We start from the raw sequence: 17,343 nt of genomic DNA on the forward strand, positions 1-17,343 counted from the left end.
AGCACGGGCACCCTGACCGGTCTGCGGCTACGTAAGCAACAAACTGCGATGCACTGTGTGTTCTGACACCCTTCTTTCAGCAGTTTGAGCTACAGTAGCTCTTCTGTTGGATCGGACCACCAACCCCAGCCTTTGCTCCTCACGCGCATCAATGACCCCGTCCCTGGTTGATCGGTTTTCCTTCCTTGGACCACTTTGGTCGGTCCTGACCACCGCAGACCGGAAACACCCCACAAGAGCTGACTCAGTCGTCTAGCCATTACAATTTGGCCTTTGTCCAAGTCGCTCACATCCTCACGCTTGCCCATTTTTCCTGCTTCCAATACCTCAACCTGGAGGACAAAATGTTCCCTTGCTGCCAAACATATCCCACCCACTGACAGGGGCCATTGTAACGAGATAATCAATGTGTTTCACTTCACCTGTCAGTGGTCATAATGTCGTGGCTGATGGAGTCAGCATTCACCCTTTCATACACACATTCATCAGGTCACTTAAAAGGTTATCATTTGCTCACATTCACACACCGCAGGCTATGCCTCACGTTCAGCATCTTGCCCAAGGATACTTGTAAATGAGGTGGGGCGCAAACCACCGACCACCAACCGATTGGAGGACAACCGAGTTACCTCTGAGCCACAGCAGCCCGCTAACTCCTGCGCTGATTAAATAAGGAGCATGATTTAAAGCTCACATCATAAACAGATGCAAGAAAACCAGAAGTAAGTAAATAACCATTACAGGGTGAACAAATACAAACCACTGACTGCTGGTGTTTCTGATGTCTAAATAAACACCTTCTCCATTTTAATCCACCAGTGTCTGAGGAATCACTCTCATTACTGGTCCACAAATAAAAGCAGCATGTGATGACACACACACACACACACACACACACACATACACACACTGGTCTTTCATCCACACTTCCTTTCTCTCTCTCTCGGCTCCTTTCACTCCCCTCTTCTTCATTAACTCGCCCGACCGCTAAACCGCTCCGACGCTGCCAGTCCACATTCAGACGAGGACAAACAGACAGAGCAGCTCTGATAATCATTTCAGTCTTCCAAGAACCGAGCGGGTTATTGGAGAATAAAGCAGATGCAAACAGGTGACACGTACGTACGGAGAGAGAATATATCAGCTCGGGGACAGGGGGTAGATTTGTCTTCGTCCAGGTGTGTATCACGGCTCCATTTGAAGATGATTAAATTTCCATCAATCATTGATCTTCTATATAAAAATGTTCCCGCTTTAAAGGGAAGTAGTGGTCAATAATGAGTCTTTGATGACTCTATTAAGTCATGTGATGGCAGAGTAAATGGGCAGCTGGTGACTGCAATGCCAGGGTCAAGCCCTTTAAACCCCACAAACAGCGTGAGAAATGAAGACCATTTTTGGAAGCAAAAGGAAAGAAAAGGGAAAAGAGGAAGTGATTATGATGGATGTGCAGAAAGACAGAAGACAGAGAGAGAGATAGAGGGACAAAAAGAAAGAGGAAGAATCTGTTACGTGGCTCTTACTCAGCCCTTCATCCGTAGTCCATGTGTTGTCTATTACCTCCCGCTTCTTTGTTTCTGCCCTACTTCCAGCGCACATACCAGCCGTGCCAACAACACGGCAGCCAAATTAATAGGAAATACACACACACACACACACACAAACACAGTGGAGTAAGTGCCAGCATCCTTGCTCCAAGCTGGCGTGAGTACAACACACTGTTGCTTATCCAGTCAGAGCTTCCACCAGAGGCTATTTTCCAATCAAATCAAAAGAAGGGCTTAGCAGGTAGGCCCGCGCCTTTGTCTGCGGAGCTCCTCGGATGAAACAGACACTTTGAGAATGTCCTCTCGTGGTGTCCTCTCAAGAATGTGCTTATTTAGTCGCTTTAGTAACAGATCTACATGACAAAATCAAAGTAATCAGACGAGGAGATTATGCTCAAATAACTTACAACATTTGACGTGAGTGCTTGCGTGCTGTCGAGAGAAAAAGCCCGGTTCGACACAAAGCGCCACGTTACGTGTCCAAGTCAAGTGCAGTTTTTGGCAAAAACATATGAAATCTGCGGCGGTTTAGCCCACAAAAACAAATAAGTATACATAAGCTTTAAAAGTCCGCCTAACATGGCAACCAGAGGTTCTCATTACAAACCCACATGATATGAAACATCCCCTCAATAGAACACATTTAGTCCGCATGTCTCAATTACAGCCTGATTTCCTCGCTTAAGGAACACGCACATGGAAACATGTGGGTACACCGACGCTTGTGTGTGCATTTCCTCAGATCATAAAGAAATCCATGGACGCAGAAATGACTCCGAAGTGGGATATGGTTTGTGCAGTATGAGAACGACAAAGGCTTAAACTTCACACACGGGCTTAGCCCAACTCTTCCATTTCCCCTAAACAGAACCTGCTGTGTGTGTGTGTGCGTGCATATGTACAAGTGTGTTTGGGCTTGGCCCGGGCAGCAGAGCTCTCTCAGGTTACACACACACAGGAAGGCTCAGAGCAATAACAAAGGCCTTTCAAAGGAACCCTCAGCAGGTTAAGATAAAATGTTTTCGCTCAAACTGATAAAAAGCATCTGCAGCTTAAATGAACAGGCACTGGTATCAGTGGCATGGTATGCACCGGCAGATCGGCCGGGACTGATTAAAGCAGACACTGGGAAGGCTCTCTTCTGCACACAAAGACAAGCGGAGGGCTAAGTGTTTCTGTTTGAGTCTGCTCTGGTTATGACAGAAGCACCTGTGAGGTTTAGTTCCAGCTTTAAATCCTTACTATTCAAACGACGTTCACAGTGAGAATCGCACACCTGAAAGCGCCAACTCGTCCTGTAGGAGCATCACTCTCTTATTCTCCTCTCTTATTCTCGGAGAGGCTTTTTTGCACCACCTCCATCCTACATCACCTGTAATAGCTGCATTTATCTACGCGTGTGACTGCGTTTGCGGGCAACCGCACATATCGACCAGGACCACATTCGTATTGACAGCATTGGTCCGGAGGGAGATGAATCAGGGCAGGAATGTGTGTGTGGGGGGTCATATTTACGCATGGTCACGCTAACATCTGTGCTGTCACTTTAGCATGTGAACGTACTGTACCACAGGGTGTGTGGTACTTCCATCAAGTTTAACGATAATGGCTTTTTATAAGATAAATTGATGACAGTTTAAATTAAATGCAAGCCGACATTCCTTAAGTGAAATGAATGTGAAATTGAAAACAATCGCGTGGCGATCGGCGTGGAGGCCTGTTTGATGGGGCTTTTATTTTGAAGAAACGAGGCACTGACATTGTGCAGTATGCAAAATTTCCACTTTATTGCAACTAAAGTCTCACTTTTCCTAATTTTGGCCACTACTTCTTTCAGGTATGATAACATTAAAGAGGGGGTATTATGCTGTTTCACATTTTTAGACATAAATATAATGTTACAATGTTGGATGTTCAAACTAAACCTGGGTGAAGTTTCAAATCTGTACGTAAAAGTATGTTGGAGTAATCCCCAGGCTTCTCAGCTCACTCTGCAGGCTGCTGTGAACGTCAGGTTTCACACAGTTTTTTTTTTACATGCTCAGCCTCAGTTGGCCAATCAGAAGAAAGCGGACTTGAAGGGGTGGGGTTTCTTAAAGGGACAGAGCTGACGGAGTCTTTTCAGGCAGAGGCTGTATGAGGGCCTTCACAGAGCACCAGTGTGAGAATTTTTTTTACTGTAAATTATGCTAAGCTACTCCACAGGTATAACAGAGTGAATTATGAAGCTATAAATTAGCATAAAACCCGCCCTTTAAAGATGCATATCTTCCAGACCTAGTTAATCTTGCCACCCGAGGTAAGTCATGGTAAGAGTGTATTTTAACAGTGTGGGCTGGCTCATAAATACATAATGCAACAGAAGAAACTGTTAATTATGCTAAGCTACTTCACAGGTATCACAGAGGGAAATATGAAGCTTGAAATTAGCGTAATACGCCCCCTTTAACTCAATGAAGTTACTGCATGTTACTCCCCTAACTCCCCATGTTTGTGTCTAATTAGTCTAATTCTCACACAGCAAAGGCCACATATCTAATTAGTGAGGTGAATGCTGAAACCATGATCCATCAATTAGTCATACCTGGAGCTAATCCCAGCTGTCATTGGGCGAGAGGTGGTGTACACCCTGGACTAATCACCAGTCAATCACAGGGCTGACACATAGAGACGGACAACGTTTAACGCTAACTCTCACACCTACGGGCTATTTTAGAGTCACCAATTAAGCTAACGAGCATGTCTTTGGACTGTGGGAGGAAGCCCTGGAGGGAACCCACGCATGTACCCACGCATGTACAGAGAGAACATGCAAACCATGATCTCGTAGCTAAATAGCTAACATAATGAGACGGAGGAAGATCTGTTTGATTCAGCTTAGCAAGTAATCAGAAAGTGTCATCAAATTTAAATCAGGAAGTGTGTTTTTAAAGCTATGATAGTTTCGGTTATTGTACTATAGTTTTCACTCAACATGGTTCATGTTGTATGATTTGATAAAGTGTTCATGTGATGTCTTCTTACCTGGAAGCCCTGGATGTGAGCCAGGTAGTCCAGCTGCTGTGCAGGCTGCACCGAGACGCCGCAGGCCAAGCTCGGGTTCTTCCCCTTCATGGACAGGGAGGCGTCGGCTGTGGGTGACTGGCCGTTAAGCAGCAGCTCTCTGGCCATGGTGGCGGTCGGGCTGGGTGAGGAGGGCGAGCCGCTGTAGTACGGAGGGTGTCCTGGGGGCAGCGGGGCAGAGCACGGCCCGATGTCTTTGGATGTTATGTAGTTGACGGAGCCGCTGCTGTTGCCGCCGGGGACTTGAGCGTTGCCCCCCTGCTTCCTGCTGGCCTCCATCTCCTGGTAGACGTCGGGGCTGAGGTGGAGAAGACCCTTCTGGGCTGGAGAGAAAGAGAGGAACAAAATAAGGATATGACAAAAATAAAGTGAAGAAGAAGAATGGAGGAGGTCACATGGTTTATAAAGGAGCAGAGAGGGACACAGGTAGATTGGAAGAGGGAGAAGAGAGAAGAAGGGATTTATATATGATTTGCACACATATTTCCCTGTCACGCACGACCAGACAATGCCAGGGTGTGTTTGTGCATGTGTGTGTGCCTAACCGTGTCCGTTTGTGTGTGTACAAGCTTGCGTGTTGGCTCCCAAACTGGCATTCCATCACCAAACGTAGATGACAGTTTCATGTGGTTTGGCGCTTCCGAGCACTATCAAACTGTCTGCTGGGAAACACACACACAGCCTCTTTCTCTCTCGTCCTCAAACACAAACACACAGAGACAAACGGAGCATCCACTAATATCAACAGAGCGGCTATGACTTCATCTTTGATGGGAAACAGCACGGTAAGCTCGGCAGCATGCTTCACTTATAAGGTCTCGGACCCAAACAGAACTCGGGAGCAGGTTCGGCCTCAGATCAAAGCTCTTGTGGGAATATTTCAGAGGCTTGAGGAATTGCCTGGGTGATTTGGATCCGAGAGGCCGAGGCACCTTTGACCAGCTTTTCTTTCCGTCCAGATGATCGTCATGTTCCCGCCAGCTGAGCACAACAGCGCTCCAAGACTTTGTTCCGATCCAGAACATTTGGATGAATCACATTTGTTGATATTGGCTCCTCGCGCTCTGACGTCAGCACCCTGAAACGGTCGTGACAGGTGGAAGGAGGAAACGCCGACAGGTTGCAGTTCGATACTTTCGTCACTTTGCAGGCTGCGGTCGGGCGAAAAAGCGAGAGGGAGGAATGTAAGAAAGGATGAAAGAGAGAGGGACGAGCTGGAGGAGGAGGTGGGGATGAGTGGATGTGAAAACCATGCGAAGCCTCCCGAAGCCCAGCCAAGGTCACCAGAGACAGGAAGACCAGCTGTGTGTGCGCGTACGTCTGTGCGCGCTTGTTTGTGTGTGCGTACGGACCAACAGCTGGGAGAAAGCGCTGGAGTGAGAGCTTGACTGACAGGCCACTTCCTGTTTGAGTTAACATTACCATCACACTTAGACACACAAAGACAGAGGCTTGTGCGCTTGCTCTGGTTTAAGGTTTCTGGGAACCTGCGGATGGTATTTCCCATTAAGAACAATGAAGTTTGCGTTCCAGAGATGAAGAAACGCCGAAGGAAACAGCAATGAAATCCAGCACTTATTACTCATACTACAACAAAGTGCCCCATGCCAGCAATGACACAACCGCTTGGATTTTCTCCCCCCTCCCAATCATGATGACAACCTTAATTTGAATTTACGCAAGTAAAACTCGCAGGCCTGTGAATTCTGACTGTATCACAGAAACAGAAAGGTGCTAGCCAACATGACATCAGCTGCGGACAAAGAATATAAGGGGCAGTGAATGTAATCCGTGTGAGTGTGTGCTTGTCTCTGTGTGTGGGCGTTCCTGCGAGGATGTTTGCATGTTTGCATGTGCCTGAGTGCTTGAAGCTGCCGTCAGCTGATGGAGAGTGAGAGCGTGACAGCAAGAAAGAGACAAAGGAAGAGAGAGCGAGAGTGAGGGAGTAAGTGCGATGGAGTGGAGTTCCCGCATTAGGAGGGATTGTGAAACTGTTGTACATGAAGTGGGAGCAAGTCAGAGAGTGCAGAGGCTGAGGAGTGGGGGAATGAAAGCGTAAGGGAGAGTGTGTTTGCGGTGCTGGTTCCAGGCAGTTTTTTCGGAGGGGTCCCACCCAGACTCGGCGTCCGGTGGGCCAGGGGAGCGCTGGAGGGAAGCCAGAGCCAAGCATGAGACTGATCGAAAACAGATAGGGCCCGAGCCCGCTGCTATAAATCACCACGGTGGAGCAAGACCCTCACATAGTTCGCACATGCACACAGACACACATTCGCACACACACAAATATGCACAGCAGGAAATGAAATGTGGCAACTCGAGTGAAAAGCCCTGCTGCAATGCCCATGGGAAGAGAAGGGAGAAAAATCACTCTTCTTGCTTCTTTTTCTTTCCTTTTACACTCCCTTCCTGTGTATCAGCCACCCTGTTTGTTGTAGCAGTGCATCCCACAGCTCACACAGGGCAAAGGACACAACCAAAACCTCTAAAACACACACACAGACGAGTGCTTGAGGGTCGGTGTGTGTTTCATTTGGAAGAGCAAGAACGGAAGGAGAAGCCATGAGCGAGCAGCCTGTGACACATTTACCTATTTTCTTACACTTTGCCTCACATAACGCAGCACTGCTGTTTGTGTGGAGGGAAGCTGGTCAATAAAGCTTTGTATTGTTTGTATTGTTTTTAAAGGGGGGGTATTATGCTAATTTAAAGCTTCATATTTTTCTCTGTGATACCTGTGGAGTAGCTTAGCATAATTTACAGTTCTCTGTTCAGGCCCTCAAACAGCCTCTGCCTGAAACGACTCAGTCAGCTCTGTCCCTTTAAGAAACCCCGCCCCTACAAGGCTACTTTTTTCTGATTGGCCGATTTGTGACGTCACAAAATGCAGCGTGTAGAAAAAACTGTGTGAAACCTGGCGTTCACAGCAGCCTGCAGACTGAGCTGAGAAGTCTGGGGATTTCTCCACAATACATTTACCTACAGATTTGAAACTTCACCCACGTTTAGTCTGAACATCCAACATTATAACATTATAAACAGTATAAGTTAAAATGTGAAACAGCATAATACCCCCTCTTTTAAGAGTAGCTTACTACCAGGGTTTAAAGCACTCAAAGGGACTCGTAATTTTCAATCTTATTTTTATGCATCTGAGTTACCGATATAGTATAAACACCAACTTGTGTTCTTTGTGTTTCTGGAGCGTGACCGCAAAATCTGTTGTTCTTCCGGCACCAGCACGGTTATTAAATGGGTAAAAGGACGTTGTTGCAGCCAGGAAGAACTACAGGTTAGATTTCTAGACTCTACCTTTGCTTGTTAGCTAACTGGCTGAAGCCTCGTTTACACAGCCAGTTCAAAGCGGGACTGTTACACCTCTGGTACATCTCGTCTTGTGTGTAAAACGCACAGAGGCGGAACGGTGGGGCGAAGACTGAGCCGGCGTCGCGGGTAGTAACAGAGGAGAGACGGCGTCAGTGTAATTGATGGAATCACGAAGATTTTGCTTTGGGGCGGCTTTACGGTGGCAGCCCTTGGTTCAATGAAATGAACTGCGGGGCTTCGTTACGGCGCTGTGATGGAATTGCAATGTAAAAAGAGCTTAAGTTCCCAACACAAATGGCATCCCGAAGTATAGATGCAGATAATGTTATGGATGTGGATATATGTGGTTGACTTGAATTCTTGGATACTATGCTCCCGACTCGCCACACGATTTACAAAACTGCAACAGGTTGAGATCTTAAATCACTTGAGGTGAGCAAAACAGCAACAGATTGTCTGCTGATGTTTACGTGAACTTTAAAATCCCTGTAAAATTTTACAAACAAGTGAAAAGTAACGAAGCTGTGAAACAGCTCCTGTAATTTAAACACTTGTAAAGCCCGTTAAGAGCCGAATGTGAAAAACATCTACAAGAAGCAACGAGTTTAAAGTTTAATTGCACAAAAACAACTCACGCCAAACAAACTCTCCACCATTTGTTTTCTGTAAAAAAACACACTTTAGCACAAACTGACACATTCATCAGAGTTTATCACATAAAAATGTTACAACCGTTCTGAAAGCTAGAGCTTACTTTTACTGTTTCAGCTCTGCACACTGATTTACTTATTCCCACTTCTCTTCAATAAAAAGCACAATCCATCATAATAACTGACAAACCAGAACCATCCTCCATTCAGCAAGCATCGACACAAACAGAGAACTGAGAGCAGCTGCATCTGTTTGAATGAGTTGTAAATGGTGTTTATGCCGTAAACATTATTCAGACATTACCGTCGTGTGAGTGTTGTGCGGTTTGGGCGACTTTAAAGGGGAAATTAGCGGATAGTTAAGCCTCATGCTGAGTGTGAGATAAACTATGAGTGGGGATGGCACAGGACCAAAGGCGCGCTCGAAGCCAACAATAGGAAAAATGACCAAATAAGGAAGACTGCGTTTCCCATGGGGCTCTGCTCTGGAGGTATTGGGCAATCTCTGGAGCTCGGGCTGCCATAGAAACCGCAAGCACCAAAATAGTTTATCCAAGCGAGCAAGCATTTATCTATAAACATAATTTAGATGATATATCTCTCACAGAATTGGAGAAAATCTCACACGAGATCTTTGTAAGCTGCGGAAGAGGCTCGGTTTCATCTGGATTCTGTATTTTGATTCAGAACCAGCCGTGAGCAAACATTAGAAGTCAGAGTGATTAGTCTTACCAGGCTGCTTTGTACTTTTAAACATGAGAAAGCTGAAACTTCACATTCATTCTCCTCTCCTCACTGAAGCTGGACTCCTCATGTCACAGCGCCGCCGCTCTGCCAAACAGCTCCCATTCGAGGCGAGTGACAACAGCACATTTGAATCTAATAAGGCTATCTGTTTGTTTTCCACTCTGCTGCTCCACACTGCAAAGACTGTTCATTTGTCCCCTAAACTGCTCTTTCTCAAGCTGCTGGCATTTACTTCTGCTGGCAACCGGCGCGAAGCTGCCTGCAGTGTGTCCTTTCATCAAGCTGGGACATCACAACAACTCTAGCTCAGATATTACGATGCACATAAATCTGCTTAAGCAACACGATGACTAGGAATTCTCTGCATAACTCATTACACCTGTAATAAATATTAACTTACTCAGCTCCATGTGGAAGAAATGGAAAAAATACCATCGCTGCCAGACTCGGGAGATAGGGAAACTGAAAATAGAGCGAGCAGTCTTGAAATAGCGTTTGACTTGTGTGCGAGGAAAGCTTATTTATCGTGTTTATTTTGATTAGAGAGAAGACAGCCAACTTTACTACAGATACAGCTGATGTAGAGCAGCTGCTTCCTGCAAAATTGCATCCTGATGCTTTTCAGAGAAACACCATTGTAAATTAAATATCCCTTAAGGCCGTCGCATTCCCATGTAAAATCTACATAAATCCTGTCATGAAGCAATTTTGTGTTTGTCTGCAGTTAAAAACGTCTATTAGTGGAGGATGTTTTCTAAATGAGGGGATGACTAAGGAGGCGGTCTTTCCATGTCGCTTCAGAGGCCAACAAACAGGGATCTTTTAAGTAAACAGGACACTGAAGCAAGGGGAGAGCTTATATGATATAGCAGCTCCTTCAGCTTCAGCTTTACTTGTATGTGTCACCTTCAAAGTCACCACTCTACATGTGGTTTAGAGCCATGCGAGCAGCTCTATCAGACTGTGCTAAGGCATGGTGGTGCTATGAACTAAATGCTTTCATCATAAAACGATTCTCACTATGACAACGCTAGCATACTCATCTTAAGCTAACATTTGGTAACCACGGTTACCACCTTTGTGTAGCCTGTTAGAATGCTAACATTTGCTTTTGAATTGTCTTTTATTTTTTAATTAACTGAATAATTAGGCAGATTTAAATTTAGGCCTGATGGTAGCGCTAGAAGAAAACTCAAGGGAAGTTATATCTCATCCTAAGGGGTACATGATTGTTGTCGCGGACCGCCTGCTGCTGCAATGATTATTATGAGCATTACTTAGGGCGTGTGCCCACGTACAGCGGTTTTGAGCTGGCAGTGCCCACGACCTCAAATTGTCTCACCGGTGTCTACTGTTGCTAGGTTACGAAAGTTGTCTGGCGGCACTTCCACTTGCCTTTGCATTTGTTTTAAAATGCTCTGTATGCTTAATATTTGCTTTTATTCAAGGACATTTTACAAAGAAACATAAAACAAAGTGGATATCCTAAGTCCCGCCCCTTTCTGATTTTGATTGGTCGGTGATGGGAATGGGAATGAATTGTGTCCTGACATTAGCAGCAACTCCAGACCTGGCAAATGTACCCTTGAAAAAAACTGAAAGATTAGCTTCACCTCTGCTATTGTTGTTGACAAAGTTGATATCAAAAGTCCCGCCCCTTCTTGATTTTGATTGGTCGGTGAGGGAGAAGTGACACAAGTGCGGCGGTGTTCCAAAGTTGAACTATTTTGCTGGACGCTGAGCTGAGCGCTGAAAACGCTAAACTGCATTGGTTTACATAGAAATTAGAACAAAGCAAAGAACACTGTTAGTGGACACAGGCCCTTATGTTATCATTATTGTAGCTGTTAATGCTAATACTAGATCTGACTCCAACTGCTACAATTATTATTATTAGTCATACTTATATTATCATTACTATACTTGTTATTGCTAATATAACACGTACTTCTACTGTTATTATTAGCATTGTAGAAGTAAGTCTGTATTATCTGATTTGCTTGTTGTTTGTGCCTATCCATCTCTCCCTTTCTGCATCTCCCTCTATCTCACTTTCCCGGCCAATCAAGTAGAGGCAGATGACAGTTCACTAAGAGCCTGGTTCTGCTTGAGGTTCCTGCCTGTTAACAAACTAACTAACCTGTTAACACTGTTGCCAAATGTTGCCAAGCACTGGCTCATGACTCACATTGGGTCTCTCCCCTGGGGACCATGAATATTTGTAAGAACTTCCATGACAAGCTAACCAATAGCTGTTGAGATATTTGAGCCTGGATCTTACTGGTGGACTGACTGACAAGCCGACTGATATGCTCTGCAGAGGCTGGACTCAATCTGCAGGGACTACACATTTAAATGATTTGAAATGAATTGAGCTGTCTAAGAGATTGACAGTAATCAAAAGACAAATCAAAGGAGAAATCAAACAGATATACAAGGTTAGGTACTATGTGTAGTTCTTTATACTGCAACAGTTCTGCTAATAGGTTAATAAGGTTCAAAGTTCCAGCACTTTTTCATGAGCTCTTGATCATATTTTGTGTTAAGAGACACAAAGCGAACAGAGATATATCCGTCTTCTTATATATCATATATCGTCATATCATCATATATTCTGCCTCGCTGTCTCTGTGTAGCATTATAGCTGTGTGTGTGAAACTGTGCTGCAATGTGCTCGTGTGTTAATCCTGAGTGAAAGGCTACGTCTTTTTTCCTCCGCACAGGAAGGCAGTGGGGGGACTCCCCGGTGGGCCCCAGTGTGCCGGCCCTGTAAGCCTGCGTGAATGAGCCTGAATTCGCAGGCTCCCCACGAGGACGCACGGCCGATTAAGCTGACAGTCAGAAGCCCATTGACCAGTCACAGAGATTAAACGCCGGGCCGTCTCGGCGGCTAAAACCACCTGCGGGACGGAGGGAGAGAGAGGAAGGAGGAGGAGGAAATGGAATGAGACACAGGGAGACGTGCGGATACTCACTGTTACTCGTCGCTTCGGTAAATGACGCCTTTTGTCCGTTCCAGCCTTTGTTGTCCATCTGTAGTGATGCGGAGAGAAGGAGAGAAAGGAGGGAGGTAAGAGAGATGTAGATTCTTGAACAGACAGCTTCTTCACGCATGTCAGACGAGTTCCTTCCTACTGTTTGGGCCACAAAGAGACGAGCGCTCACAGGAGGGGATGCTTAAGGTCTGTGTATCTACGCCAGCTACTTAATTAGGGGGGCTGTCAGTGTTTAGTCACTAAAAAAGGGGGCTCCTTTTCAGTGTGTTACTTCTGCTGTGGTATGCGTGTCTGCCTGCACAAACACACACAGCCGCAAACACACGTGTGAAACTGGAAAACAAATCATTTCTGATGCGTGCGACAGCTGAGGAGATGACATGGCTGTAAACAAATGCAACCCCCACCGTCTAGTCTCTTCACACTATAGCACAGATTACCCACAATCCCACGGTGGGAATGTAGTGCAACAGAAGCGAACACAGAAAGAGAGACAACAACTCTTACAAACAGGAGTTTTTCATGGAGCTTGGGTTGTTTGAGGATGTATAAAAAAGTAGTCCTTCCAACATCCTTACGCCAAATCACAGCCAGGTATCAGCCTAAATATTCGGCCTTGAGCGCGACCACAAAGGACTCATCTCTTGCCAGGAATTAGCTCAAACAGCGATGCTGCTTATTTCCAGCACAGCAGAATCATTAATTTGAAACATTAGACAGTTTATAAGAGCGTACAAAGAAAACATGCAGTGATGCGAAAGGAAATTCAATAACTTGTGTGCAATGTTTGACATTGTGTTGTCAACACATGCAGCTAGAGCTCGAGGATTTCATAGAGTAACATGCAACCAAACCGAATAAAGAAAGAGCTTCACTGTTTAGTATGAGGATGGAAACAAAGGGGAATTATTGAGTGCAAAGTGGGTTGTGGTTTCTTCAGCCTGATAAGAGCAAAGTGCCATCCTTTAGCTCTATGCTATAGCTGTCTGACGAAGATATATGCAGCAGCACATATCTGACTAATGAGCTGTCCAGGGAGCGATGAATATTCCACACAGAGCCCGGGTTATGTAACAGCGTCTCTATCTGAATCTGCTCCCCTGAGCTTGAAAAACCAATGAGGTGAATAAAGATGATGGAGATCAATGGATGCTTGCAAAAAAAAAAAAAGAAAACACGTTCGGTTGAGAGGAGCTGAACGGGTTGCATAATAGGTCAGCAGCACATGGACCCCTGATGAATCTGTATCAGCTTTTTGTTGAATTCTGCACAGAGAGCGAGAGATGAGTGTATAGGCAAAATGGGAGCGGTGCAGAGGATTTATGTAATCCTCCGGCACACAGCTGTACAGGTGCTGCCCTGCTGCTAGCATGGCTGGAATACCAATTGCAAGACGAGCTATGTACATCTCTCGGTGTGTGCGTGCGCTCCTGCATTCGCAGAAAAGGCACATTCCTGGAAACACTCGTGAAATAGTTAATCTGGTGTTCAAATGACATTACATGACGACCTATTTACTGCATGTTAACTCTATAATTGTAGGTATGCATCCACTGTGTGTGACAGTTGGAGCAAGGGGTTAAAGCGCACACCAGATGACTGCGATGTCGCTAGTTTGTTGCACGTCAAACCCTCTTTCTCTCTTTCTTTCCCGCATGTTTCCTGTCTGCATCTTAACGGCTGAACTACGTGGGAAAAAAATAACTGTCCACCTTAAGTTCTTTCTTCAGATAAGAGCTGCTACTAGTGGTTATTTCTTATTATGAATTCATCTAGCCGTTATTTCCTTGATATTAACCAACCAGCCAGAACATTATGACCACCTGCCTATTATGGTGTAGGTCGCCTTTTTGCCGCCAAATCAGCCCTGACCCGTCAAGGCATGGACTCCACTAGACCTCTGAAAGTGTGCTGAGGTATAAGGCAGCAAGCAATTAGCAGCAGATCCTTTAAGTCCTAGTCCTAGTAAGTTGCAAGGTGGGGCCTCCATGGATCAGACTTGTTTGTCCAGCTCATCCCACAGATGCTCGATTGGATTGAGATCTGGGGAATTTGGAGGCCAAGTCAACACCTTGAACTCGTTGTCGAGTTCCTCAAACCATTCCTGAACCATGTTTGCAGTGTGGCAGGGAGCATTATCCTGCTGAAAGAGGCCACTGCCATTAGGGAATACCGTTTCCATGAAGGGGTGTGCTTAGTCTGCAACAATGTTTAGGTAGGTGTTACAAGTCAAAGTAACATCCACATGAATGGCAGGACCCAAAGCTTCCCAGCAGAACATTGCACAAAGCATCACACTGCCTCCACCGGCTCGCCTTCATCCCATAGTGCATCCTGGTGCCATGTCTTCCCCAGGTTAGAGACGCACACGCACCCGGCCATCCACATGATGTCAAAGAAAGCATGTTTCATGAGACCAGGACACGTTCTTCCATTGCTCCATGGTCCAGTTCTGATGCTCTGGTGGTGGACTGGGGTCAGCATGGGGCACCCTGACCGGTCTGCGGTTACGCAGCCCCATACACAACAAACTGATGCTCTGTATGTTCTGACACTTTTCTATCAGAACCAGCATTAACTCTTCCAGCAGTTTGAGCTACAGTAGCTCTTCTGTTGGATTGGACCACACGGGCCAGCCATCACTTCCCAATGAGCCTTGGTCACCAATGACCCTTTTGCCGGTTCACAGGTTTTCCTTTCTTGTATCACTTTTGGTCGGTCCTGACCACTGCAGACCATGAACACCCCAAAGGAGCTGTAGTTTTTGAGATGCTCTGACCCAGTTGTCTAGCCATCACAGTTTGGCCCTTGTTAAAGTCGCTCACATCCTTACACCTTTTTCCTGCTTCCAACACGTCAACTTCGAGGACAAAATGTTCACTTGCTGCCCAACATATCCCACTGACAGGTGGCATTGTAATACTATAATCAATGTTATTCACCCCACCTGTCAGATTTTGCAGCGGCGGCCCGGCTAAGTTAATGCCGCCGCTGCTTCAGGTTTCTATAACGTTTCCCGAAGTTGCAATTAAACAACTCCGAGATTTCCGCTGCAAATGAACGGTCGTTCGCTCTCTCTCCTCGTTGAGGATGAGCACTGAAACAGGAGTCACAGGACGTCAATCACACGTGAAGTCATGGCAACCAAATAAACAACAGCGAGACCAGTTTACTCACACACAGTCTTCTAACGGCATCCGACGCTCTCTGTCCACACACACAATCATATGCTGTTCTGTTACGCAATGTAAACAATCCTACTGTGTATCTCTGTATGTCCCTACTGTAAATGCATTGATTGTCGCTGTTTATAAAGCTTATAAAAGGTGCAGATGTCATTTGGTAATGCTCGATCGTTTTGATCGCTACGTCATTAATAACGTCCCTTGTGCACACGCGAACTGAATTGCCAGAGAAAATACTTTTATGACTTAATTAAACAGACTGAAGCAAAGCAAAGAGATCAGATTAAAGTAGATTGCGAATTAAAACTTAATAAGGTGAAGAAGAGAGTGTGGAAATAAGCATCGATAAAGCTGCAGCCCTCAGTAGAGCACAGACACCAAACTGTACACACAAGCTGTTTACAACTTTTGAGAACCTACCTACGCTTACTGTAATCAGGCACTAAAATAAATGAACAGCGAGGGTGGCATGTACACAAACTGGCTATAAAATATACAAGGTGGTGTAAGCAACTGAATGGAAGTGGAGTTGTTACCTCGGTGGGGGACTGAGGGACCGTGGAGGCCTTGTATCCCAGCTGCAGGAGCATCGCCTCGGCTGCGTTCCGCTTAGCCACCTTCTTGTTGGGTCCTGTTCCCGTGGCGACCTCGTTATTCACCTTCACCTGCACACACACACAAAATAACATTTCTAGATTCACACTTCATTTTAAGAAAGCCCGGACACATCGCTTTGCACTCTTTGAACTTTCAGTGGAGAACGCTTTGCTTCGCTCCCTGGCCCGACTCAGCCGTGTAACCTCCACGGCACAAAAAAAACAGCCTCCGAGTGGAGTGTTTGTTTTTCAGCGAGCCCGAAACATTAAATCTGTCCACACAGAATGTAAGCAGATATTTCCAAGAGAATATCAAACGTCGTTATGTTATGCAAACAGACAATTACACTCTACAAATAACATCCTGGGAGCCAAAGCCTGTGAACGAGCAGGCCTCAATGTACTTACTCAAAGTGGTCTGACATGCTCAGTAAGTGCTCGCCTGAATGCCATCAAGTAGGAGGCGACATACAATGAGAAGAAAAGCCTCAATAAATTAAAAGCTAAAATAAACACAAAGACGATCAGCCACTGAAGACGTATGAGGCAAAGAGGAGCCCTTTTCTACCACTGGAGATGGGTTGGGATAAAACGATGCAAAAACAGAGACTTATTTTAACGCTGAAGGGAAACAATGTGAAAGTTTTAGAAGAGAGAAAGGACTCCACAAAGAGAACACACACATTCGCAGGGTCTGAAGGGTTTCAAAGACGCTGGTTTGAGGCTGAATAACCGCCCGATGCTAAGAGAAGCTCTGTTCTTCCGATGAAAGAAGAGGAAAGAGAGACAAAGAGTTTGACTGAGAGGGACAGACACAGAAAGACGAAGAGGGAGAGAGAGACAGAGAGACGTGCAGTTAAAATGTGCATAAATTAAAACGGGCTGCGCCAGCTTTGCGACTTGATTGGGTAGTAAATACTCACAGATTGAAGCAATAACAACCAAAAGGAGAGAAAAAGAAGAAACAAGCCTATAAAAATAATTCAAAATAAATGAATGGATTAAGTGTCCTTCTGTCATTTTATCACCATTCTCAGATTTACAACATCTCCCAGTCAGTTTATAACGGCTCATCAATAATCGTGTGATCCCAACACATTTAACTCATTTACCTTATTACTGCAGGCAACTATCATTTACATGGTTCCAAGCATAAACTGTAGGAAAAGGTGGACGACATGACAGCTCCCTGAAAGTGAAGCCAAAACATGTCGAGCGCCCCCTGTTGACTGGCT

At 45.5% G+C, this 17,343-nt stretch overlaps 1 protein-coding gene across 1 annotated transcript in view; it reads right to left on the minus strand.

Annotated features, from left to right (window-relative positions):
- Positions 1-17,343, minus strand: part of stau2 (staufen double-stranded RNA binding protein 2) — a 102,004-nt gene that overhangs the window by 40,367 nt on the left and 44,294 nt on the right. The window contains exons 10-12 of the mRNA XM_069667371.1: positions 16,049-16,177; positions 12,307-12,364; positions 4,572-4,933 (exon numbers count right to left, since the gene is read on the minus strand). Coding sequence (XP_069523472.1) covers positions 4,572-4,933; positions 12,307-12,364; positions 16,049-16,177 — 549 coding nt within the window. The remainder of the gene's footprint in view (positions 1-4,571; positions 4,934-12,306; positions 12,365-16,048; positions 16,178-17,343) is intronic.

Source organism: Semicossyphus pulcher, unplaced genomic scaffold (assembly GCF_022749685.1).
Source record: "Semicossyphus pulcher isolate SPU_LCO1_2020_fin unplaced genomic scaffold, fSemPul1.0.p SCAF_18, whole genome shotgun sequence".
NCBI classification, from domain to species: Eukaryota; Metazoa; Chordata; class Actinopteri; order Labriformes; family Labridae; genus Semicossyphus; species Semicossyphus pulcher.